The 25,315-nt window shown below is 46.7% G+C and overlaps 1 protein-coding gene across 1 annotated transcript in view; it reads right to left on the bottom strand.

Moving 5' to 3' along the window:
* Window positions 1-22,362, bottom strand: part of LOC135368080 (clotting factor G beta subunit-like) — a 48,333-nt gene extending 25,971 nt beyond the window's left edge. Inside the window, exon 1 of the mRNA XM_064601157.1 lies at window positions 22,118-22,362. Coding sequence (XP_064457227.1) covers window positions 22,118-22,184 — 67 coding nt within the window. The 5' untranslated portion in view covers window positions 22,185-22,362. The remainder of the gene's footprint in view (window positions 1-22,117) is intronic.
* Between the last annotated feature and the right edge of the window lie 2,953 nt (window positions 22,363-25,315).

Raw genomic sequence — 25,315 nt, 5'->3', positions numbered from 1 at the left:
CATCAGGCCTTCAGTCGCTCTACAGAGAAATGGTCGCCCGAAGGAAACGTCCAGGGGAGACATCAGAAGAGCACTTTTACGACAAGGAGACGAAGGCAAGACAGTGCAACCTCTCCGAGCCAGACGTTATCGAACACATCATCACAGGGCTCACCGACATGAAGCTCGTTCAAGCTTTGAGTGTGGGGGACTACCAGAACACCAAGGAACTGTTACGACACATCAAGAAGATAGAGGAAAGAGTCCAACTCGCCACAGGACAGTCCACAGAAAGGCACCAGAAAGGAAAACCACCTGAACAGTCGAAAGAAAACGCTTCAGAGAAATCGCAGGTACAGGTGCCCAAGTCAGAGAATCAGAAGGGGCAGCCACGCTGTTTTAACTGTAATAAAAGAGGGCATATAGCTCGTGATTGTCCAGAGCCGTCTCGACGACAACAATCACCAGCTGTTAAGGACACAAACTCCAATCGTCAAGCGCGCGACGCAAGTCGGGGATCATCGCAGTTTGTCGTGGCCGAGAACGTCAACCCCTGTGGACCCGACAAGTTCATCAAGGTTGCCAAGATCAATGGTTCTCACGAGGTACAGGCAATGCTGGATACAAGCAGCTCTAGTTGCATACTCCAAGCATCAGTAGCCGTGATGTGTGAACTGTGGACATTGATGTGTGGACGTTCTACCTTGCGACAAGACGCTGTATGGGTTCGGCTCAAACACAGAGCCAACAACACGCGCTAGTGGGAAAGCATCGGTGGACTTGACGATTGATGGTGTGACCGCACACGATGTAGAGGTACTGGTTGTTCGCGACTCTGTGCAGCCGTTTGAACTCCTGGTGGGACGAAATTGGACAGAGCTCCCTCACATAGCCTATTGCAAGGTTGGTCAAAATTTCATGCTGGGTTGCAGAGACGAAGAACCCTTCCGTGACATCGACATTGTCTCGCCTCCAAGCAAGCAGCATAGAATCACAGTACAGAAGGATACCATCGTGCCCAGAAATACCGTTGTATGGGTAGAAGCGGAGACTGTTGAACGGAAGACACTTGATGCGCTTTACGTGCAATAGTGTGGACCGGACAGGCTATTACGTGTAAATGAGGGCGTAGTCCGTATTCCCTTGTTCAACTGTGGACAGGAAGATTTGCTTTATAGGAGCGGACAGCGACTAGGGAAGATCGAAGAGGTCAATTTGTTACGAGAAGCCTCAGAGGAAGGATCTGTGAAGGCTCAATCGGTGCCAACAGAAGGCACCAATAGAAATATCGCAGGTGAAGATGGGCAGCGAAATATCAGAACCAGATGCCGGACGTCTGCTTGATCTACTCAACGAATATCGGGAATGCTTCGCCTTCAGACTTGAGGAGCTTGGTTGCACTACGCTGGTGTCGATGGACATTAAGGAAACACCTGGAAGCAGTCCCGTCGTATCCCGTCCGTATAGGGCAACACCGAAGGAAAGGGGCGAAATATCTCGGATTGTTCAGGAATGGAAGACGCATTGCATAGTGTCTGACACCACCGTATGCAAGCCCCGTACTCCTAAAGAAGAAAAATGGAGAGAGCAGACTTGTGGTGGACTATAGAAAGCTAAACAGTCAAACAGTCAAGGAGCATTATCCCCTTCCAAATATCGAAGATCAGCTTCTGCACCTTGCTGGCAGCCGACTGGAAACAACGCTTGATCTCGCGCACGGGTATTTACAAGTGTCCCCTGACGGAAGCAGCGAAGGACAAGACAGCTTTCGTAACACCCGATACCACCGGGAGGTTTGAGCGACTCATGTTTGGTTTAACCAACGGGCCAGCAGTATTCCAGCGCCTAATGAACAAGGTGCTAGGGCCGTACAGAAATACAATAGCTTCGTGCTATTTAGACGATGTTTTGGTGCAGGCCAAGACTGGAATGAGATGCTTGAAAGGCTCCGAAAAATCCTAGAGGCTCTCAAGGAAGCAAAGCTCACACTCCGACTACAAAAGGGTGAGTTCGGAAGGAGCTCAGTTGAGTTTTGGGGGTTTACGCTCGAAGCAGGTAGCATCAAGCCAGGACCACGCAAGGTTCACGCTATATTGGATTTCCCCATGCCACGAAACGCCCACGAATTACGTAGGTTCATGGGCTTGAATAGTTTCTTCTGAAGGTTTGTGGACCATTATGCTACAAGAGCGGAACCACTGCAAAGACTCCATTTTCATGTGGACAGAGAAAGCAAATGCGTCGTTCGAGGACCTCAAACGGGCATTAACGAGCGCACCGACACTCGCACTTTACAACACAGAGGCGAAGACTGAACTCCATACCGACACCAGCCAGGACGGCTTGGCAGGCATGCTTTTGCAGCAGGACGACCAGAGACGTTTTCGACTCGTTTACTGCATCAGCAAGCGAACGTCCGAAACAGAGAAGAACTACCATTCCAGCAAGTTGGAGCTATTAGCTATTGTATGGGCGATAGAACGTCTCCGTCCATACCTGCTCGGGATTCACTTCGCGGTAGTGACTGATAGCCAAGCACTGGTTTACTTGAACGCCAACAAGACCCTGAAGCCACAAGTGGCTCGATGGTTCGACCTTGTACAAGAATATGACTTCGAGGTGAAGCACCGAAGCGGAACAGAGATGGCTCATGTCGACTCCTTAAGTAAAGCACCAGTGGAGCCTGGAGATAACACCCTGGAAGATATCGTAGCTGACAAACTCGAAGTACTGCTAACAATAAGTTTAGAAGATCAAATCTTGACTGTGCAGCGACAGGATTCTGACCTCTCAGAAATTGTTGCCTTACTAAAGAAAGGCAGGAAGGATCTCACGTCGTCGGATCAAAGTCGGGTCAAGGACTTCGAGCTAAAGCATGGACTCCTGATGAAAAGGGTGACGGATGGCGACGAAGTAAAGTGGCTTCTTGCGTTGCCAAAGAGCATGCGAAAAAGCATTGTGGTACAGGCACACGACTTAATGGGACATTTCGCCACAGAAAGAACCGTCGCAAAAATCAAAGGGCGTTTTTGGTTTCCTATAAAATCAGGCGCTGTGTGCGCTGCCATATCAGTAAATATTTCGAGTGCCTTCTAAACAAATGCCCAAGGGGAAGGCAGCCAAGTTTGCTCCATCCGATTCCACCGGGAACGTATCCGTTCGAGGTGATACACGTGGACCACATGGGGCCCTTTGTAAAATGCACGAAAGGAAACCAACACCTTCTCGTAGCTGTGGATAATCTTTCGAAGTTCGTCAGATTGTTTCCTGCGAAGACTACTACAAGCAAGAGCGTGGTGAAGGCGTTAGAGCAACTTATTCTTGAGAGGGGCCTTCCCCGAAGAATTATCAGTGACCGGGGAACCTGCTTCGCTTCTCACTAGTTTGAAGGATTTTGCCAGTCAAGGAGAGTGCAGCACATTCTCAACTCCTCCAGACATCCTCAGGCAAATGGACAAGTGGAACGCGTGAACCGCGTACTTGTGCCCATCATTTCAACTGCCATCAAGAGGAGAGACCACAAGGACTGGGACGCTGAAATCCCTACCATAGAGAGAGATTTAAACAACGCAGTATGCAAAACTACACCGTTTGAAACATTGCGTGGCTACTCGCCCAATTTTTATGACGGTAGACTACATCAGTTAGCGGATGAGAGGAATGGCGCGACGTGGAGCGACCCAAGGGAACTGCAAAAGTAGGCCAGGGAGAAAATTTTGGAAGAACGAGAGCACATGAAAGCACACTACGACAAGCGTCACTACAGAGCCACTGAATATCAGGTAGGAGATATTGTTGTCCTACAGCGTGTTCCTGAGAAGACAGGACAACCTACGAAAACGCAACAGAAGTATCGAGGACCACTCGTCGTTACTCAGTGTATTCCAGGAGACACGTATCGAGTGATGGATTTGAGAGAAGGCAGACGTCAACATAGGTTCGCTACTACGGCACATGTCTCGCAGATGAAACTGTGGGGACATCGCGACGACCCTTCTATAGAAGAGGTCGAATCAAACGAAAGTGATGAGGAAGAGGACGTAGAATCCCCAGCGAGTCCTACAAGGCGGTCACCTCGGAAACTCCGAGAGACAAACACCAACGTATAAAATTGGAGAGAACTAGTACAACCTCTTGAGGACAAGAGAAGTTTCGAGGATGGCCGAATGTAGGGGATTAAACAAAACAAAAATGAAGATGTGGACGCCAGAAGGAAAAGTGAGAAGCTTGTGAACGCCAGCTCGTCCCCTGGGCCCGATAAAATCACCTATGCCGCCCTACGAAACCTTGACGAGCGGTCACTCCAAGCTCTCCTTCATGTCTATAACACGTCTTGGCAACAAGGATCTTTACCACATACATGGAAGGAGGCCTTGGTTGTTCCCATCCTGAAACCAGGCAAGCCCCCAAATGCCCTATCCTCCTTTCGCCCGGTGAGCCTGACAAGCTGTATGGGGAAACTGATGGAGAGAATGGTTCTGCATCGCCTCGACTGGTGGCTCGAAAAACGACGTGCGTTCCCTCACGAAATGGCTGGATTTCGTCGCCACCGAAGCTCCATGGATCCAGTTCTCGACCTAGTCTCTACAGTTCAGTTTGTTGCCTTTGTGCCATTAAACACATCAATCAATCAATCTACAGTTCAACATGCTCGAGCCCATCGACGGATCGTCCGATCGGTCTTCCTCGACATCAAGCGCGCCTATGATACCGTCTCGCACATTTGTGTGCTGCATGCCTTGCGCTCGTTTGGAGTATCCGGTCGGCTCTTCATCTGGCTCCATGACTTCCTTACGGACCGAACTGTCGCTGTCCGTACGTCCCAAGGCCAAAGCCCTCAGCATCCTGTTCCCCAAGGAGTTCCCCAAGGAAGCATTCTCAGCCCGACACTGTTTAACGTGGTGATGGCCGGCCTACAATCAGTAATTCCTCGCAAAGTGTCGTTCTCCGTGTATGCAGATGACGTCGCCCTTTGGACAGTAGGAAAATCACGCCCGGCTCTCCAGCGCCGCCTGCAGCTCGCTTTAAACAATATCCATACGTACCTGACGCACCTCGGGATGGACCTTTCACCCGAAAAGTGTGTCGAGCTCCCTTTCACGCGTAAAGCTATGGCCAATTTCCCACTTTGGCTTGGCTCAAAGAAGCTAGAACCAGTACGCTTTCACCGCTTCCTTGGCGTGGTAATCGACTCGGACTTGCGCTGGGCTCGGCACATTAATCACCTTGAAACTAAAGTGCAGCGATGGCTCCCCGCAATCCAACATCTTTCTGGCCCAGGATGGGGCTGTGATCAGCGTTCCCTGCTCGCGGTTCACGCGGCATTGGTGAGGGCAACTGTGCTTTACAGCCTTCCTATTCTGCACAGGATATCAACAACTTCATTAAATACGCTTCGGTCCCTGTTTGCTCGAAGCCTTCGTCGATGCCTCGGAGTTCCAAGAATGGCTGAAACACGACAAGTACTGGCTGAAGCTGGTGAGCTCCCGCTTGAAGTTCTCCGTGAACGGGAAACGGCTCGGCACTACCTCCGTTTGCGTGCTCACATTCCCCGCCACCCGCTACTCAGGAAAATTCGATACCGCCCTGGAAGCGACTTCTACCGAGTAGCGCAGAGGACACGCCAGACTCTCCCTGGCTTCATAACTAAGGACACTATACCGCCGGAAGCCCCCTGGTCTCTCCCGGTACCGCCCACGTTTGTACGCCTCCCAAACCTTCTGCAAAGAAGAGATCAGGTCCCCCCTCAAGTCCTCCGAGCCCATTTTCATGCTCTGGTAGACGAGAAGTTTTCTACGTTTACGGCAGCATATACTGATGGCGCATCCCGAAACAACAAGTCCGCCTCAGCCTTCGTCATTCCATCCGAAGGCGTCGTGCACGGAAGACGCCTTTCACATCCAACCTCCTCCACAGCTGCGGAACTCTATGCCATCCTTTTCTTTCTACAACACATCGCTGATTTTCCACCCCGGGAATGGGCAGTCTTTACAGACTCCAAATCTGCACTTCAAGCAATTGAAACTTCCGGCATACGAGGCCCATCCGCACCCCTAGTCACCGACGTGTTAATGGCTTACCACACTATCTACGCCGCAGGCCACAGGCTCGTTCTCCAGTGGGTTCCAGCCCATTGTGGTGTCGTGGGGAACGAGCAGGCCGACAGCGCCGCAGAAGCAGCACTCTCGTCTCGGAACCGGACCCGTATTGTTCTGCTCAGAGGAGACCGCCGTTCAATTCTGCGACGTCTAGTGACACCCCTGGCTTCCCGCCAACGGACAACCGACATTCTTCCCCCCTCTATGTTGAACAGAGTTGATCCCATGCTCGCTTTCCGCATGCCACGAAACACATCTCGTCAGGATGCTGCATTAATCCACAGCATGCGCCTCGATGTGGCCTTTACAGCTCAGTGGCGTTACCGCTTGAGACAAATTGATTCTCCCACCTGTTGCCACTGTGGTGCTCTTGAGGATCTGGAGCACATTCTTCTTCATTGCCCTCACTACGAACCTTCCCGAATCACACTCTCCGAGTCTCTACGTCAGCTGGACTCTGGCCCTTTCTCCCTACCGAAATTGCTTGGTCCCTGGCCCAATCCAGCCCAGCAACGCTCTGCGCTCAAAGCTCTTCTGACATTTCTGGACACCATCGGACTTCGATCGTTATTGTAAAGGGGCTCGTTATTTTATTCCCCCCATTCCACCAAGCACTGGGGTAGAGTATCGCCTGTTGCGATGAAACTCCCCACTCTCCAAGACCGAAAATAAAGTTGTTGTTGTTGAGAAGCGCCAGCCAGAGCCAGGCGAGAGAGAAAGAGACTGTAACCGTATACTCAGAATCCAAAGGGTATTCTCAAGTGTATTGAGACAAAAGGGTGCGTCAGTTCATCGGTGTGAGCGGCGTTGTTCGGAATCATCCCTTGTGTACCAAATTAATGTATTGTGTATTGATGTGTAACACCGTTGGGAAGAAATAAACTACAGGATTACCCAACAAATGGCAGCGGTTCTTACTCCCTGAATAGAATACTGTCATTGATTGAATATCATGTTTTATGACATGGAATGTCATGAAAGAACCAGAGAGAAAGCAAGAAAATATGTGGACGTGTGTGAAAAGCGAGTTAGAAGTAACTTTGAACTTAGCTTTGGCAAACTTACCTGAAAAAGAAACTAGTTCCTCTGAAAGTTACCACGGCGCAAAAGTACCCAGTTAGGTTACAAGTTACCAAAAAAGGAACTTAGTCACAGTAACGAGTTACTTGTAACTCGATACCTCGAACTCTGCTGCTGAAAAACCCAGCACAACGAACTATACATGTGACAGGGAACGCGAAATGTTTTTGCTAAAACGGCTAAGAGCGACGTCTGGTGGGAAATAATCGCATAATACGTAGGATATCGTGAATTTAAAAGCGCTATAGACAAGACCCCGAATACGAGAACAAACACAGATACCGTATTGGGGAAATAATCCGTAGCTTGTTTCCGACTGACTTGCTGCTCATGATGACTACGTAGCCGACACGTAGTCGACTTCTTTTGTTTTACATAGAGCCGTATCGATGGAAGTGGGGGGGGGGGGGGGAGTGCCGCCGCCCCGGGTGCCTTCGCCACAGAGGGCAACGGGCGGCAGGTTCCGGGAGGTATAGAAGGACAATAAAACAAGAACAATGGGAATTTGTTGCTCGGTTTTTGTAGCTTTTGTGTGTGTGAGTGTTGACAGAGCGTCTAGTAAGGGGGGGGGGGGGGGGGAGGGGGCGCTTCACATAATCATCATGGAACGGCTCTGGTCTTCGACACGGTGTGAGGCTGATGCAATGGAGCCGTACCTGAGGAGCAACGCGGCGACAGCTAGTGGCGACGGTGTTGCCCGTAACTTTCAATGTTGTATATTTTTTGTGACAAAAATTGTGAGGTACGAGTACTAGGGCTCAGGTTATTGAATAGATAAATCTTCTGAGATTGCTGCTTTAGAGCACCCGTAATCACGAACGAGTCGACCGATGAATCTCGTGCCTTTGTATTATTGTCAGAGTAGCGGCATCTTCGGTTCCGCCTGGAGAAAGTTTCGCATTTTAGTGTCCCTTTAAGAACCCTCCCCCACCATCTGCTTTAAGAGTCACATTTGCGAGACAAAATGGTGATCGTCAGTCAGTGGCGATCACATTTATTGAGCGTTTCGGTGAATCAGCCTGAACCACTGTGAAGATATCGCGCCGTGCATACAAGGTGACCCTTTTTTTTTCTCTCTCTCTTTTTGTTGGGTGGGGTGCTCAAGCCTCCTAAGCCCCCCTCCCACCCCCGTCTCACCGCCCCTGGTCATGTACCATGCTACTCTGTACAAAGCTTTTGCTACAAAGCTACGAAGAAAGTCGAGGGAAACACAACGTCGTGGAAAATCAATATTCCCGGGAAAAGTCCTAAGTTTATGGGGTCACGATGCAGCGGGTTTTTTGCTGCGATAAAACCCATAACTATTCTCCCCGTTCGTTCCGTCGCCAGACAACGGTGATTGTGGGCGACGCCACAGTGACCTGTCTATGGAGTAATTTTACCGGGGGTATCCCGAAATGCCACCGTTAAGAATCCACCGTTTAAAATCCCAAACGGCGCTAGCGTAGCGTTGCGTGCGTGCCCAGCCGTGGGGAGCCCCCCCCCCCCCATCCAGAACGGCGTGGTGAACTGTAAAAAAAAAAGCATCTAAACTAACCTAATCTCGAACACTAACCTAACCTAACCAAACCAAATCCTAACAATTTCTGCTGCCCTGATGTGGCCGCCATGCTAAGCCTAACGGACGCAACAAAAAAAAAAAGAAAAAAAGACGGTTTTTATTCACGACAATGGCTTCTACTGACGGTTTGTCAGTAACGTATATTGTTCAACACTATCATTCCTCCATTCTTCATATTAAAGCTTTAATTTAGAAATGTGGGATACTAGTGAACATCCGGGATTTTAAACGGTGAAATATCGTGGCATCCCCATTTTTCCCACCTGAGCGTTCTACCTCGAAAACTGAGCGCACTGAAACCGTATTTATAAGAACCCTAAGGTATAGACGAGGTGCAATCTCGGAAGATCTGAGCCCTCAGCACTCTTAAGACACAATTTTCGTCCCCTTTGCGGTCGTAGCTTTTTTTTTTTTTTTTACAGAAAATTTAAATTTGAACCGCGTCCAAGTGCTCACCAAATGTGTGTGCATGGCGCTTTCCACGCCGAGAGTGGGATGATATGACGCGTATTCGAACCTCAGCACCGGCTCTGCTGTCTGAGGTTTTTCCCTGGGTTTTCCGGCGAACTTTCCAAACGAATATCGGCATATGTTCCCCTTGACGTCGTCCCATGGGCTCGCACTAAACCACCTGTTCCCACCCCCTCCTTCCTATGTTCTCCTCTCTCCATGTGTCCACATCTGTATACGCCGCCGACAGCCACAGTTGCTTCCGAGAGAGGCGCTAACACAGAGTTTTCAAAAATAAAAATAGGGGTGGAAGGGTACGTCGAGTTTTCTTTTTGTTTTTTCCCATAATCTCTCTCTCTCTCTCTCTGATTTTTTTCTTCAGAGGCAGCTTAAAACGCACAACTTCATTTTGAGCTTCATAACGAACCCTGAGACTGGGAAAAAAAACACACTAAATCTTATATAATCTGTTTAGTGCGTTATTTCCCCAATCTCAGGGCTCATTATGAAGATCAATTATCACCTGCTTTCTCGCCGCTCTTTACTTTGAGATTCAACTTTGAACTTTCAGTGCATTGCGCTGCTTGGGGTAAACGCGTCAATAATGCAATCCAAATGACCATGAACTTTGCAACGAGGAAGTTCGTTCGTGCGAGCCGTCATGCCCTCTGTCCATTGAGACTGTAATACAACGTTTCAAGTGTTGTAATCAACCGGCAAGCGGTCGGAGGTTTGCGTTCCACGGGTGTGACGTGCACGTCCGCCTCCATGCAAATGAGCATCGAGAAGACTGTCGCGAATCACCGTGCTCTCTCGAAACTTAACTTGAGCATATAGCACGCTTTATGCTAACTACTGCACAGAGTGATACATTTATCACTGTTGATTTGCGGAATGCGCCGGGCGTACGCCTTTTTGTGACAATGAGCATAAGTGTTACAAGAAGGCGTACTCCTCCCGTTTTCAACAGATCGGGACCGGGAACGATGTCATTCGGAATGATCGTATAGGCTAGTTGGGTGTCGTGCGATGAAATTCTGGTTCTGGTTAGTTCCAGTTCTGGTTCCATTAGATGTGAGCTCAGGACGCATGTTCCCCCGAAGCGTTAGTCGTGACGTTGCCCATTTCTGCGAAGCCACCACCATCTGGTGAAAGAGTGACTCACTTATGAAGGCAGTCTTACATCTAGCGGAAGAGTGACACACTGCATCAAGGGGCAGGTATAAGGGAAGAAATGAAACGTGCACGAAGAGGAAAGAGAAGGGCATTAAAGGGACACTAAAAGGCACAGACAACTTATTCACACACGAAAGGAGTGTTTTAATCGGAGTAATGCAAGCAAAATTAGTTCAAGCAGCGCAAATGTTTAGAAGTAAAACGCAATGCAAACAGAACCACATTTGGCGGCAACAAATGGGATCCTCAGGGAGCAAAGATTGGCGACATCCAATCAGACAGCAGGAGAAGCAGGCGCATGCTTATCGTGTGCGTGTGGATTTGGAACAGGCCCGGTTCCAACGGTTTCGAATTTGCCCGACATGACGCGCACTGCTGCATTTTTACCATTTTTTTTAATTGCAGCCCACAACAGTAATCACAAATGCTCTGGGGACAACAAGTTCATTCACGTCCTTCGGACAGCGACACCAGTCCTCTTGGTAAGTCGCACTATGTTTTTCGCGAGGACGCGCCGTACACGCGCAGCATGAGCTAAAAGCACCGATGTGTGAAAAATTGAAGTGTCCCTTTTACGTGACACTAAATTGCAAAAAAAAAAGGGTCTGGCACAACGAAATGTCCCGTTACCTTGACAGTAATGCAAAAGGAACGGTATGCATCTGTTGCGTCTTTTGTGGTTTATTAGGTTATGGAGCTGCAATTTACACTTTCCTTCTCCTTCTCAAGAAGTGCGACAGCACTCTCATTGGTCTCCGCAGACAATTTGTCCAATGATCGTTTAAGGAGCCCAATCTCCGCGCTTCTTGAAAAGGAGACGAGCGAATGGGAAAGCGTGCATTGCGGTGTGTTTCGGTGAATGCCGTTCCTTTCGTATTGGCGTCCAAGTAATGGCATCATTATGCGAGGAGAAATTTTCGCAACTTATTTATGCCCCATTCAAAGAGGCCATAACACTTTTCCCAGTATTATGCCCGATGACAGTTACTCCAATCGATGTAAGGCTGCACCAGTTTCACATCAAAGTTAAAATACTATGGAGTCCGTGGGTTTCCGCTCCAACTGATTGCCTCATACCTCCGCAATGGGACTCAACGAGTGAAACTAGGAGAAGCCATATCTAATCCACTTGGCATCGTATCGGATGTCCCACAGGGTAGCATTTTAGGCACCCTTTTCTTTAACCTTTATGTCAATGACATTACACAAATAGCTGAAGATGCAAAATTCATCTTGTATGCCAATGATAAGACAATACTTATTAGAGGATATGACCCGGAGGCGATTTTAAATCAAGGTAATGTAATCTTGTAAATTTGTAATCTGTGAATTTGTGGGACGCAAAACTCACTTAGATTAAACCCTTCTAAAACAAAAGCTGTTATCTTTAGGTCAAAAAGCAAGACGATTAAGAGAGTTTCGACTCTGAAGTTGGGAGCTTCTGTTATTGAAATCGTTGATAACGTAAATGTTATCTTGGGACAAACATGTCAATCATCTCTGTTCTAAGTTGGCAAGCGCAACGGGTCGGTTCAACAGTCTCTTGCCCTGCCATGTCAAAATAGCTGTATACAACGCATTGCTCTTAGGGTTCTTAAATTATTGTCACCATGTGTGGGGCTCCACAACTCAACATACATATTCAGACCATTGAAAAAATTCAGAAGAAATTTTTACGCGCCATTGCCAATATACAAAGCCACGAGACGACCAAGGATTTGTTTGCTAGTGACTTCTTTAAATACAGATGCTTGTGCATAAATAACAACGATCATTTCCTATGTCTTGCCGATCTCAAGCTGAAACAAAGTTGCTATCATACTAGGAGAGATGTCACATGGGAATGCCCAAGAGCCCGAACAGCTTATGGCGAACAGAGTTTGTCCCGTCAGCTCCCACGAGTATCAAACACATTTGGCTTCTTCACTATCGTCAAGGTGCGCTCAAACAAACAGTTAACAGCGCCATACATTGTGGAAACAATAATTAAATAAATAAAATAAATCCTTAGGCATGTCAGTAACCGTTCTCAGATAGACGACACAAGTGACAGACGGTGAGCTACTTTCAACGATGAATCTCTTCCTGCAATACACCGTTAGTTAACCTGAAAGGAAAACCAGTTCCTTCTCTGCTAGTCCTAGGACAGATTGCATGCTGATACGCTTATCTTCCTGTAAAGTGGAAACTTGCTGTGCGACAGAATGGCTCGTTATTTTTGTTTTTACTTCTCCCCGGACTTCGCAGAAAACGACTGGTCACTTTGAGGTTTTTTCGTCGTTCCTTTCACACACGTGGTCTGGAAGCAGCCACCAGAGGTGGGGAAGTTACATTCATTTTGTAATGCACTATATGGTTACTCACTACTTTTTCGAAAGGTAACGCGTTACGTTACTCGTTACTGTTGCGGTGGTAGGTAACGCCTTTACTTCCGATAAGTAGTGCCATTACTTCTGCATTACTTCACCAGGAATCCTTATAACATGTACCACATTTTGGTTGAGTCACATAAGGGCATTCCGCAAATCAATACAAGCAAACGTTAGGCACAAACAACGGCCACATGAACACAACATACGGGTAGGATTTATTACAACGCAGAAGTAGTTAGTGTTCAAAATATGCATTTCTGAACTTTGCCCGTTTGCCTGAGAGGACTGTCTGTGCCGTGACGTGACCTTTTGATCTCACACTGTACAAATCCAAAGAGCCAGTCCCTTGGTACCTTGTCACTTGTTCAAGGGGTAGATACTATTTTTCTGTCGCTTTCGCCCCATTCGTCGAAAAAAATACCATGGGAGAGAAAAATAATGGCGGTGAACAAAGGTTACTTCTCAACAAGTGTAGGTCAATAATCATTCTTTTGCGTTCTTCCTTGGTGCCGATGTGACCTTTTTGTCATTGTTAAAGACGAATAGAAAAATTCAGGGATTTTTCCGCGTTTTGTAGGCGCGGTCCTCAGCTCAAGCTTTCAAGTTTATGCAGTACAGCAATGTTACCAAATACGCAGTAACGCGTAACGCCGTTACGCGTTAGTTAGTAAAAATGTAAAGACGTTACGTTACCCATTACTTTTCTCCCAAATGAGACGCGTTACCATATTTCACTACTCGAATGTAACGCGTTACTCCCCACCTGTGCAAGGCACGCAGGATCGGGTTTCTGTGAGCCGCGCCTCGCACGTGTCCGTAGCCGACGACAGGAGGACATAAATTTTGAGTTCGGAAGACGTTTGGTCAGTCGAGCTAACGGTTGTGCGAAGGCTGTTGTTTTGTTATATTTTTGCTGAGTGTGTGGTTTGAGTAGCGTGAAAAGAGGACATCTGGGGGACGGAAAAGAACCCAGAGAGCGTTGGAAATTTCGGAAAATAGAGGCACTTGGCTTGCGGACTCCGTGTAGCAAACGGACTTGCTCGGTGGCTCGGAGTGGCTTTGCCATATGATGTAAATTGTGTCCACTGAGAATCTGTTACTGTAAATAAACCTGTTACCAAGTATTGAAGATCGTCTGCTGTCGAGTACCTACCACTCAACCGTCATCATCGCCGACAACTGGCAAGCCACGGGGATTAAAGGCAGAGAAAAGAACAACATTTACTCTTCCCTTTCGTGAATCAACAGTGAGTCACTAAACGTCCTTTTCTCGTTCCCACCCAGAGCGCATCCTTATCTGTGTATATCTTTCAAGTCTGCTTCATATCAACATTCTTTCAGATGTGGCCCTATATTGCCGGTCAAGTTCTTGATTTCGTTTCTGTGCTCACCTGGCGGGTATTGACGTAGAGGCCTCATTGGCCGATACATATTTTTTTTTTTTTTTTTTTGCAAATCATCGGAACGTTGTACATCCGACTTCAGTGGATCACTCGACAGGCCCATCAATATGCTTAATGTTGCATTTGTTACATCTTAGCTCTTTGTTGTTAACCATTACCGGCATGGAGGACAGTTTCCTGCCCCCGCTGAATACTGTTCTGACGCTGAATTTCTTCGCCATCTTCATGAGATGGTGAGACAGGCAGTGAAAACACTGAATGGCTACTGTGATGCTGTTTTTTGCGTCCTGTATTGATTTCCCAGGTTTCTTAAGGGAACTGTAAAAAGAATGGCAGACCTGAAGAAAGTCTGTGTTTTTCCGAAAGCATGTACATCGGATTCTTCTGATACGTAATACATGTATATATGCTTAATATAGAGCAGAGCGCAATCGAATATCAAAATTTGCTGCGCTAGGCAAACCATACCCAGCAAACCATATACATCTCAGGTACATCATGGCGATATCGCAAATTGGAGGTTTGTATATCCATGGGAGCTTCACAGAGAGCTCGTTTACGTTGAAAGTACATCCATGCGACTGCCAGATTCCTATTTTTTCATTGCCATTTCAGATAGCCATTTTTTCATTGTCAGATTCCTACTGTTTTCACACCCGAGAACTGTCGCATAGACATCTATTTTGGATATTTGGATGTTCCTGGGATATTTTAAAATTTATGTGCTTAAAAAATGCTATTCTTGTGTTGAATCAATTTGAAATTCATAGTGATTGATTGCCATAGCAAATGAACGCTGCACACACTAATTAAACAAAAAGGCATCTACTTTTGGCAGCACACCCCACTTGATGAGGGGTCAACTTTCGGCCATACTCCAAGACCAATGCAGACCGAGCGATAGTAAATAAGCTTTCGCCTTTCACCATATGAGACACAGGCTCCCTTTTTGGCCCCTCCGCCGCGTACGCGGATTTCAGAGATACCAGAGCGAGCATATACTGAAATATAAATTGCAGGGAAGGATAACGGACGTATTTTGGTTACCGTTTCCATTTTCGTTACTGCTATACTTTCGTTTCCGTCATTCGTTTCTGATACCGGCCTTTCAACTTCGTTTCCGTTACGTTTCCGTTACTGTTTCCGCTAATGGAAGTTGTTACAGAGCTGCGGGAGGACAGCCTGCCCGGCTCTATCAGCATCATGTTTTGCCCAAGCGCTGCTTCGGTGTCACGCGTACACACTACACATGTAATTTTACGTCGTTTGGATGCGCACATCTTTCAAGATTATTAAAAAAAATGTAGGAACATGTCTTCAGTCACTCGGAGTCCAGCAATTCAAGATGGACGTAACTTTCATCCAATGTAGCATTCATAATGCGGACGCTCTCAGTAGTAAATAATACTGCCATGGCCACGGTGAACAGAAAAAAAAGTACAAAATAAGTAACTAAAAATCGTAGGCTGTCACACTCGTGCTATGGTGGAGTATAGCCATGTGTTGATGTCATAGAGTTATGAGGACTGGGACGAGGTAAGTGAGAGATGCACCATCGAGATCCTTTCTTTCCATGCTCTCGTGTAGTATTTAGAGCATTACAGGGAATGGAGTCATCAAAATACAAAAACAAAAAATGAAAAGTCACTCAAATGTCAGCGCACAACGGGAATAGCCATTACCCGAATTCAATACCGGACGATAAATTCTTTTCTGGTAATGGAGGACCGTGGTATGCGTTTCCGTTATCGTTACCATCTCCAATTTCGGTAATATACCGTTTCTGTTTCCATTACCGTTACCCTTCCCTGATAAATTGTTGGAGTACGTTCATCAAGTGTATCGTGGCGTATCACGTTGGCAACGGTGACACCGTCTTTCCAGTTAACTTGAGAGTCTGCAAACGACGTCACCGTATACCTGCGAACGTTCCTTACACCCCATCTAGCAAATATCGTGTTTTTAACTCAAGCTACCGTCTATAATGTGATTACTTGGTAGATAAAGCAGTAAACCTACAATTTTTCTCCGTTTGCTTACGTCACGCCGCTAAAGGTGACGTGCCCTAAGTGTCTCCGAAAAATAACGCGCGCTTGCGCCTTTCGTTTTACATCTATCAGGTGTCCCAGGGATATAGAAAGTAAAACACTTTTCGAAGTCCCATTGTAGACGTACAGGTAACGTCGCATAGATGTGGTGGACATATGCGACGTGTGCGACCTTTGTGGGACGTACCTGGGATATTTCTGGTTTACTGGGTATGCACTCCAAAATGCGTCAACCTTGAGGAGACTCGCGCGCCGCCTATTGAAAACGGGAGCAAGTAAGTGATATCGGACCGTTCTCGCATGTTTCACGTGGCAATGCACACTTCATCGTCACAGGTGCGCAGTGTGTGCTTGCCGGAACGGGGGTATCCCGAAATGCCGCCGTTAAGAATCCAACGTTTAGAATCCCATATGTTCAAAATCCCAAATGGCGTTGCTTGCGTAACCAACTATGGGTAGCCCCGCAACGGCGTGGTGAACTGTCAAAAAACACCTAAACTGACCTAACCTCTGAAAACTAACCTAACCTAACCAAAATCTAATAATTTTTGCTGCTCTGATGTGACTGCCATGCTAAGCCTAACGGTCGACAAAAACGTGGCTTTTATTCGTGACAATGATTTCTACTGACGTCAAAATCGCGCAAAACTCCGAGGTTTGTCAGTAGTATGCATTATTCGACACTATCACTCCGCCATTCTTCACATTAGAGCTTTAATTTAGAAATCTGGGATTTTGGACATGGACTTCTTAACGGTGGAATATCGTGGCATCCCCGCCGGAACTCAAGAACGTACAGACAGACACGTAGAGACGTACGTACTCGCAACCGCGTGCGTTTTCAAGAAACGGGACTCGCGGAAAGACCACTCTAGTGCATCTCTCATCTACAGTGCACCTCCGTCCCATCAGTATGGTTCATCCTGCCTATGCCTCCACTTTGAACTCGTCCACTCTCTCCCCAACACCTCTTTTTCTTTTTTTGCTATAGTTGTGACGAAGCCCACTCGAGTGCGGCCAACAACGGAAAGCTACTCCCCCCCAAGAACGTACACTCTCAAAAATGAACTTCGCCGACCGATTGGTTGAAAACGGGAGGCAAACGCCTTTCTTGTGACAATTATGAACAGCATAAGTGTCACAAAGTGAACCATAACTGTCACAAAGTCAACCATAAGTGTCACAAGTACCAAGCGTCACCGGAATTTCGTACGTTAATATTTTTTATATTTAGAAGCTTATCTCAACAGCTGTAAGATGAATAATTACAGTTTTCGTGCAAAAATATCGAGAAAATCTCGCCCTAATTCGCTTGTTTCAGTTTTGCCGTGTTTGCACACATATGTCTCCTGGGTTTTGAAAGGTATTGTAGTGAAACTTCTTTATGCTTTAGTATGTCCACAGGCCAGCAGTCCGAGCGGAAATTTTGGCGCGCAGGTGTAACGCTTTGTGCTATAAGAAATGGCCAACATGCTCCGTAGCGCAGTTCTGTTCCAAATTCAATGATTTCATTGATATTTTGCCAAGGCATGGCCTGATGTTAGACCTTTCACCTGTCGTAAAAAAGAAAAGAATTCTGCTTCAAAAGGCGTTGTGACGATTAGCGCGTTAAAACGCGGCCCTATACTCTGCGTGCGTACGTGTCGGAACCCGGCTGACGGTACCGCGTGATGGCGGATCTGTGTCGATGTTGTACATCGATGTACATCATCTCTCCCATAATCATCTCACACCACCACACACTCACCATAGTTTTGGCGCTCTATGGCCTATGCTGCCTTTGTGCCATTAAAACCATAATCTCTCTCTCTCTCTCTCTCACGAAAACAGACAATTTTGTGTTATCAAAGGTAGTAGTTTATGTCCAAATGTTAACAAGACTGCGAAAGCGGAAGCAATGTTTTGCAATCACAGCGACAAGTGATTTCACTCAGTTTCTACGAAAATGTCACTTTTCTGCATCCACTCTCCACGGTACAAGTTATGAATGTTTCTCGGTCTCCAGTTTCCGATGTGTTGCTTTGCAGCGGATGCGAACCTTGTATGGCACTTTGATGCGGTATACTTTTGCGGTGTACATTTACCCATTCCTTTTCCTTTTGTATTCTAAAAGAAGCCACAACCTCAGAGCGTATATGGAGTAAATGGACGCGCTTTAGGTGTTTTGGCAAGCACATTATCATATCTTGTGACCCTAGATCTTGCTCGGGTTAAGGCAAGTTAGGTGTCGTGGTACGGTGTTTATTTCATCGATCCTGTCACACGCACTTTTCTCGCGGCCTGCTCCTGTGAACAGCCATGTTGCGCTCGCAAAAGTAGATTTGGAGAGCTCATAGAGCCTATGCCGATTTTTAAAATGTCTCGCCGGTCCGTCTGACACGTAAATCATTAGCTGCAAGAGGAACATTCTCGTCAAGCCACGATGGAAGCTATCAGTGAGTTTGCTGAAACTTGACACAAGTCTTCGCTCACCACACCAAAACTGTACGTTTCCGTGTCAACTGTTACCACACATGTGAATACAGAAATCAAAATGAAAAAAAAAAAAAAGTGGCACGCTTGTATTTCGCTATGCATAGCTACTGTCTAGCTTTCTGCGAAATCGAAGTGCATTATGTCCGTCTTTGAATGTGAATTGTATTTCTCCCGTATTGCATTGCTCGATATTTATTTGTACAGTATGCGTATCACCGTGTACGCAGTTTGCAAGAGAGAGGTTTTACGTTCGTTGACCATTTAGTCGGTGAAATACGGCTTTATGGCAGCGTAGGATTTCATACAGATGCTTTGTGAGAAATAACGAAGTCCCACGCGTGGATTCTTTCTTCAGCAGGACGTCAAAAGCTTGCCGACGAATAGCTCAGGTAAGGCTAAGGCCCAAACAGAGGACGCATCGACAGGAGGCTCGCCATCCCGCGGTACTGCCAGCGGGGCTCCGACACGTACGCACGCAGAGTAGGGCAGAGTTTTAACGCGCTAACCGCCAGTGCACGCCTTCTGAAGCTGAATTTTTTACGTCTGATGTGAGGTCTAACAACGGGCCATGTCCTGGATAAATGAAATCAAAAGGGACCTTTTCGAGAAACGGACAACAGCAACAAACGTAAAGGCACCAAGTGACACACACGGAAGGAAGAAAGAACAGGCGACTTCTTCCTTTTGTGCGTGTGTGTCACTTGCTGCGTTTACGTTTCTTACTATGACATATATAAACAAAATACAGAAACTGACACTTGTATAAACAAATACAGAAACCGCTTCCTCAGGTACCTGAGGTACCTCAGGTACCTGAGGAAGCGTGGACCTCCACGCGAAAGCTTGTACAAATTAAACTTAAACAAAAACCTTCAGTGTCGGTTTCTGTATTTTGTTTATGTGATCTACAGGACTTGACTCCCCTCTTCGTATACGCTTCTATGACATATATACCAACTATCCGGCTTCCATTCTTGAAGGAAATGTGCAGGTTTCTGATAAGAATAATAGCGTAGGAATGCTGCACCTTGAAGGAGTTGACATAATTTCAGAGACGTGCTTCATTATGTCGTATACCCACAGTGTATTGCACACTACACTGTTAAACCAGAACTTCACCACATCCCACGCTCCTCGCCAACCGTCATTTCGAATGATATCATTCTCTGTCCTTATTTGCAAAAAAATGGGAGGAGGAGTCTGTCTGGGACACATTATGCTTGTCTCAGATAGGCTCCTCCCCCTGTTCTGAACAAATCATGACACAGAATGATATCAGTCGGTATGGTGGTTGGCTAAAAGCGTGCTATGTGGTGAAGTTCTGTTTTAACAGTGCAGAGCACTGAGGAAGGAAGTATTATTTTTCTACGTGTCGCATTTCGGGAGACGTGAACCCTCAAATACACGCACTCGTCAAGTTCTGACATCAGAGCTCCGGCCATTTCCATTGGTAGTCGTAAGCACGTGACCCCTCTCGCGCCTCCTCACTGGAAGAGGCGCCTATATACCGTGACATCAGAGCCGCGTGAGCATCGATACTCGCAGTGCTGGTTTTCTGCCAGTCTATTTCCACTTTGACACAAAACCTGGAATAATTGCAGTTTCCATTTATCCGAAACGCCTCGAAACCAGGGGGCGCACATAAGACATGGCAAGCGAAACTACACTGTTAAAACAGAGCTTCACCACATAGCACGCTCTTAGCCAACCACCATACCGAATGGTATCATTCTGTGTCATGATTTGTTCAGAACAGGGGGAGAAGCCTATCTGAGAAAAGCATAGTGTGTCCCAGATAGGCCCCTCCTCCCATTTTCAGCAAATATAAGGACACAGAATGATGTCATCCGAAATGACGGTTGGCGAGGAGCGTGCTATGTGGTGAAGTTCTGATTTAACAGTGTACCAGCATGATCCTAGCCAACCATCATCCCGAGTGATCTCGTTCTTTTCCCTCATTTCTTGAGAACGAGAGGCATTCGCTTTTTTGTAACAGTCGTTCAGTTATGCGAAGTTCTGGATTAAAGACACACTCTTAGAAATCGGGGGGGGGGGGGGGGGGGGGGGGTAATGGCAGGATAGGTTCGCCGTTGTTGGCCACACAGAAGTAGGCGTCGTATAGCAAAAAAAAAAGAACACAAAACACAAAGAAACACTCTTAAAAACGAACTTCACCGCATAGCACGCTCCTGGCCAACCATCATGTCGAATGATATCGTTACCTGCTCTGATTTGTTGAAAACGGGAGGCGTACGCCTTTTTTGTGAGAATTATGAACAGCATAAGTGTCACAAAAAAGGCGTACGCCTCCTTTTTTTAACAAATCAGGGCAGATAACGATATCATTCGAGATGATGAAGTTCATTTCTAAGAGTACATGTCTTTTGTTTATTTGTTTGTTTGTTTTTGTTACCCCTTCCTGTTATGTTCTGTAGGGTGCTTGATCTATTTGCGACACACTAAACAGTAAGTGGACGGCTAACCAAAATACTCATTATGTAAAAGTGAATATTCCTGAAGGGGTGTCGGGATGTAGGATATGTCTGAACATGGTACAGGATTTTTAATATACTCTCGTACCTGTACCACACGTTTTGTCGTCGAGCTGCTCCAAAGCACAAAGGGAATACCTCAAAAGCAAATCAGAAATCCGACACTATATATACTGCTTGATTTGCTTCCGCAAGTTAGAGAGCTTTGCTCGCCTCTGAGTCAATATGATAAGGGTGACGTTACTAAACTTAATTAGATTATATACGCCAACAACATGAAACATAGTGATTGCTTCAAGTATTGAATGACTATCCGGGTATATAACGTCTACATTTCTTACTGCTTTTGGTTTGAGACATTCAGTAGTTGCAGAAGCACATTTAATTATCCGGCGTTTTCATTCAACCTGTTGTCCAACGTTGATAATGTGCTGGTGGTAGAATACAGAAGCGACATTCCTAATGGATATCTACCGTTGAAAGCGAAGCGTTGATTTAACGTTTTTTTGTTTTTTTTTTCTGCACTCGAGATCTGTAGTTGATATGGTATAGTAGAAATAGCGTTAATTCAGCGTAAGGATTCTACATCCAACGTTGTTCAACATTAGACAAAGTATAGATTCTACCTCCCATCAACACTCTGTGTTGACTGTCCAACGCGGGCGCAGTCAATGCAAAATATGCTCACTCACTGTTGCAAAATCCAGTTAAGGATCTCTGTTTCCTTCGCGATCGTTGCGCAGTAATGATGTTCAGTTCCAAAAGAAGAGCTATCTCATATGCCTAAAATATACGCGGAAGCACGACTGAAAGGCACGTAACGCAGAAAAGGGCGCCCAACGAGCCACATCTGTAACATCATCATGTAACAGGCATATATCAAGACGAACGAGCGGTTAGCAATTCAACACTGCACGCAGAAACAGGCAAGGTATACGTATAAGTATACGTGCAGGGCGCAACGTCCCCGCCCCCGAACTAACCTGCGTCGACTCCGCTGCACAGGATGTAAACACACGTTGCCAAGATGCCGGCGAACGACAGAAACATCCCGATCGTCTTACACACCGGAACGCAAGCTGTCCCGACTGGAAGTTCCAGTTCACGGTCACCCTCGCTCCTTCTGCGAAGCCCTTTTCCGCGAAAGCGGACACAACAAGCTACATCGAGCACTCCGAATCGAGCGACGAAAACTGCGGGAGACCAGCACGTGTGTAAAAGTTTCCAGACGGGATTTCCCGCCAGGGCCATGGAGGAAGCAAAGGGGCGGCAAGGGCGCTTACACGCTCTTTCTGCCTGCTTTCTGCACGTTTGGCAATCGCCTCGATATGTGTTCATTGTCATTTGGCTCGTCGGGTTGTGAATAGCAAGCGTGCGGAGGGGAGGCGTCTGCACAACCTTGAATAGGGTAAATGCAACTCCTCCCTTGAAAGCTGCATTGAAATACTTATTTATTTATTTGTTTATTTATTTATTTCCACAAAGTGGAGGAGGCGGAATAAAAAGCTATCAATATAGCTTAGCAGGGCAACGCAACTTTGTACAAAGAAGAGTGCAATCTTGCAACACGCTAAATTCACGTTTCATAAAAATAGCTTTTTCAGTTCTTTATTTGTAGGTATGGTAGTATTTGTATCAAAACCAAACTCGTTTAATATTCGGGGTAGTAACACACTCGAGTTTTGCTCACCACATGACGTCCGCACCCCAGGGCAAGTCCACATAGCGTCTCTCCTGGTAGGATAAGTCTTGTTATCCAAAATGATGTTGAACAGGGATAAAAATTCGAGGTTTTTATTCCTAAGGGATGACCTGTAAGTACTTAGGCATCTATATTTAAGGAAGTCACGGTTGATCTTATATCTACTGAAGCTTTTGGATTCATTTTTTGGTGGTGCGAGCAGATCTGATCCTGCTCGGAATCGATGACTGGGCTCACCGATTTGCATCTGTTGACCTAATTCTGTGGTGCAGTCTAGAACACGAATGTGCTTCGGTCAAGGTCGGTCTGACCGGCATATACAGGGGCGTGTGAAGAAAAATCTAAGTCGCATTTGCGCCTTGGCTGCTTATCGGGCAGCTTTCCGGTGGCGCATGACGACGCATTTATGCAAACTAAAACCTGCGAAAGAAAATAAATTTTGAAACGAAACTTGGGCTTCCGCACAAAAGAGTGGGCTGTACCGCGCTGTGAACATGGCCTTCTCTGGAGAGTTGTGTACATGTGCCGCTAAGGCCGCTACCCGTGCAGCATCCGAAAACCGACATTGAAGTCCCACATGGATGCTCATCGGTTAGCACCCCTAGCAATTACTCCCAGTGGTGGATTCAGGGGGGGGGGGGGGGTAATCGCCCCTTCGCCTCCCCCATTACGCGCTCAGGCAAAGGAACCACCGCCCACACCCCAAACTGACGGTCTGGATCCGCCCCTGGTTCCTGCATACCAGTATCCGGAGGCCATTTGGGTGGGCCGTGACTACAGCCCTGCTCCGCTTCTTGAAAGACTCAGGCCTTGCGTCTGCCCTCTGACTGGACATTCGTGCTGTACAGCATGGTTCACACTAGTGCATTCTGCTGCGTGCGGATGCGTGCGGGAGCTGGTTACCGTGGCAACAGATACGTGCGCGACCTCCCGCAGTAGAACGCAAGGAGTGCGCACGAGCTCAACTTTTTCCGACGCACGCAACAGCCCGCAAGCGGAGGCCGCCTTCCGAGCGTGCGCAGTAGGTTTCTCTCTGCGAGACTGTTTTCAACATGGCGGCCACCGGAGTGGAAATCCCGCTCGGCGCTCATTGGCTTACGGTTTGGTGACGCACGCATTCGGACGCAGGTATGTGAACAGCGGAACGGATTGCTTACAACGCACGCAGGCGCCAGCACGTAGCAGAACGCACTAGTGTAAACCACGCTTACTGCACTGCGTGCCTGTTCTTCTCTCATTTTTCATGTTCCTTCTTTCTTTTTGTTTATTTTCAGTTTACTTCTTAATCTTTTTTCTTTATTTCTCGTTTTCGGAATAGCGAGCTGGCCTGTCTGATATTTCCTTTTTTTTCTTTTCTTCCTTTTTTTTTCATTCTATTAAACATATCCTCCCGCCCCCCCTCCATTTGCAGTGCACAAGTTTGCGTCGCTATATTTATAAAGAACGTACTAGAGTGTTTAATTTCCACGATTTTTCTGTGTGTTTAGCTTGCATGAGGCTAAAGCAAAACCAAATTGCTTTCTCAATGAACTGTCCCTTTTTCTTTTCTACTTTGCGACGGAGAGCTATGATAAAATGAACTGCCAAGAAGAATCAAAAAGCACCCACACGCCTTGTTCTAACCTTAAAAGTTGTAAATAGTAGACGTTTGTAAAATAGATTAGTTGCTTTATGAAATTATTAGACTACTCCAGGTTTTCGCCACTCAAATGGAAGTACAAAAACGAGAACTTGTGCATAGTTTCACCGTCGATCGAAAGGCACACTCTGATAACAGAACCATTAAACACATAATCAATCAATCAATCAACCATTGCGCCGGGAGATACAGGTGTAACTTCCTCTGATTTGAGGACAGAGAAGGTCACACGCCTTTATGTGGCAATTAACGCATGACGAGGTTGGTACAAAAGGAAAGTACACATCACAATTTCAAAAAAACAAAACAAACAAAAAAACAGGAGAATGAGAAATATTTTACATTGGAAGTAGGACATTGCTGCAAGAGATAAAAAAAATTAAAAGTTTAGCTTGCATTGTACAGGATGTTACCCTATAAAAGTCCACCCGCGCCGGCATGCCATGCTCGCCAATTATTCTGCTCAAATGGAACATTACCCGTTTAAGATTGGGCTGCACGCTGCCACCTATATAGTGGAAATGGTGCAAGTTCGGTAACGCCGAGCTGTTTCAGCAGTACCACCACTACCACCACCACCAGTACAAGTTCCCACATTCCATCAAACGGAGGTGCAGCCTGTAGGTGCAGCATACACTCGACCACTTGATTGAAACAAAAAAGCGCCGCGGAAGTGCAGCACGTGTTCACGTAAATACCCTACTTCCGACGTCCTTGCAACGTTTCGTGTACCGTGGAGCAGACGATGACGATTATTTATCTTGGCTGCTATTCGCGGTTGTGGGTGCTGGCAAGTTCCTATCACCGGCCTGGTCTATACGGACGATCAATCTTGTTAAG

The sequence above is a fragment of the Ornithodoros turicata genome, chromosome 9, assembly GCF_037126465.1.
Source record: "Ornithodoros turicata isolate Travis chromosome 9, ASM3712646v1, whole genome shotgun sequence".
NCBI classification, from domain to species: domain Eukaryota; kingdom Metazoa; phylum Arthropoda; class Arachnida; order Ixodida; family Argasidae; genus Ornithodoros; species Ornithodoros turicata.
The sequence above is the reverse complement of the archived record's forward strand: the minus strand, read 5'-3'. Positions and strand labels throughout refer to the sequence as shown.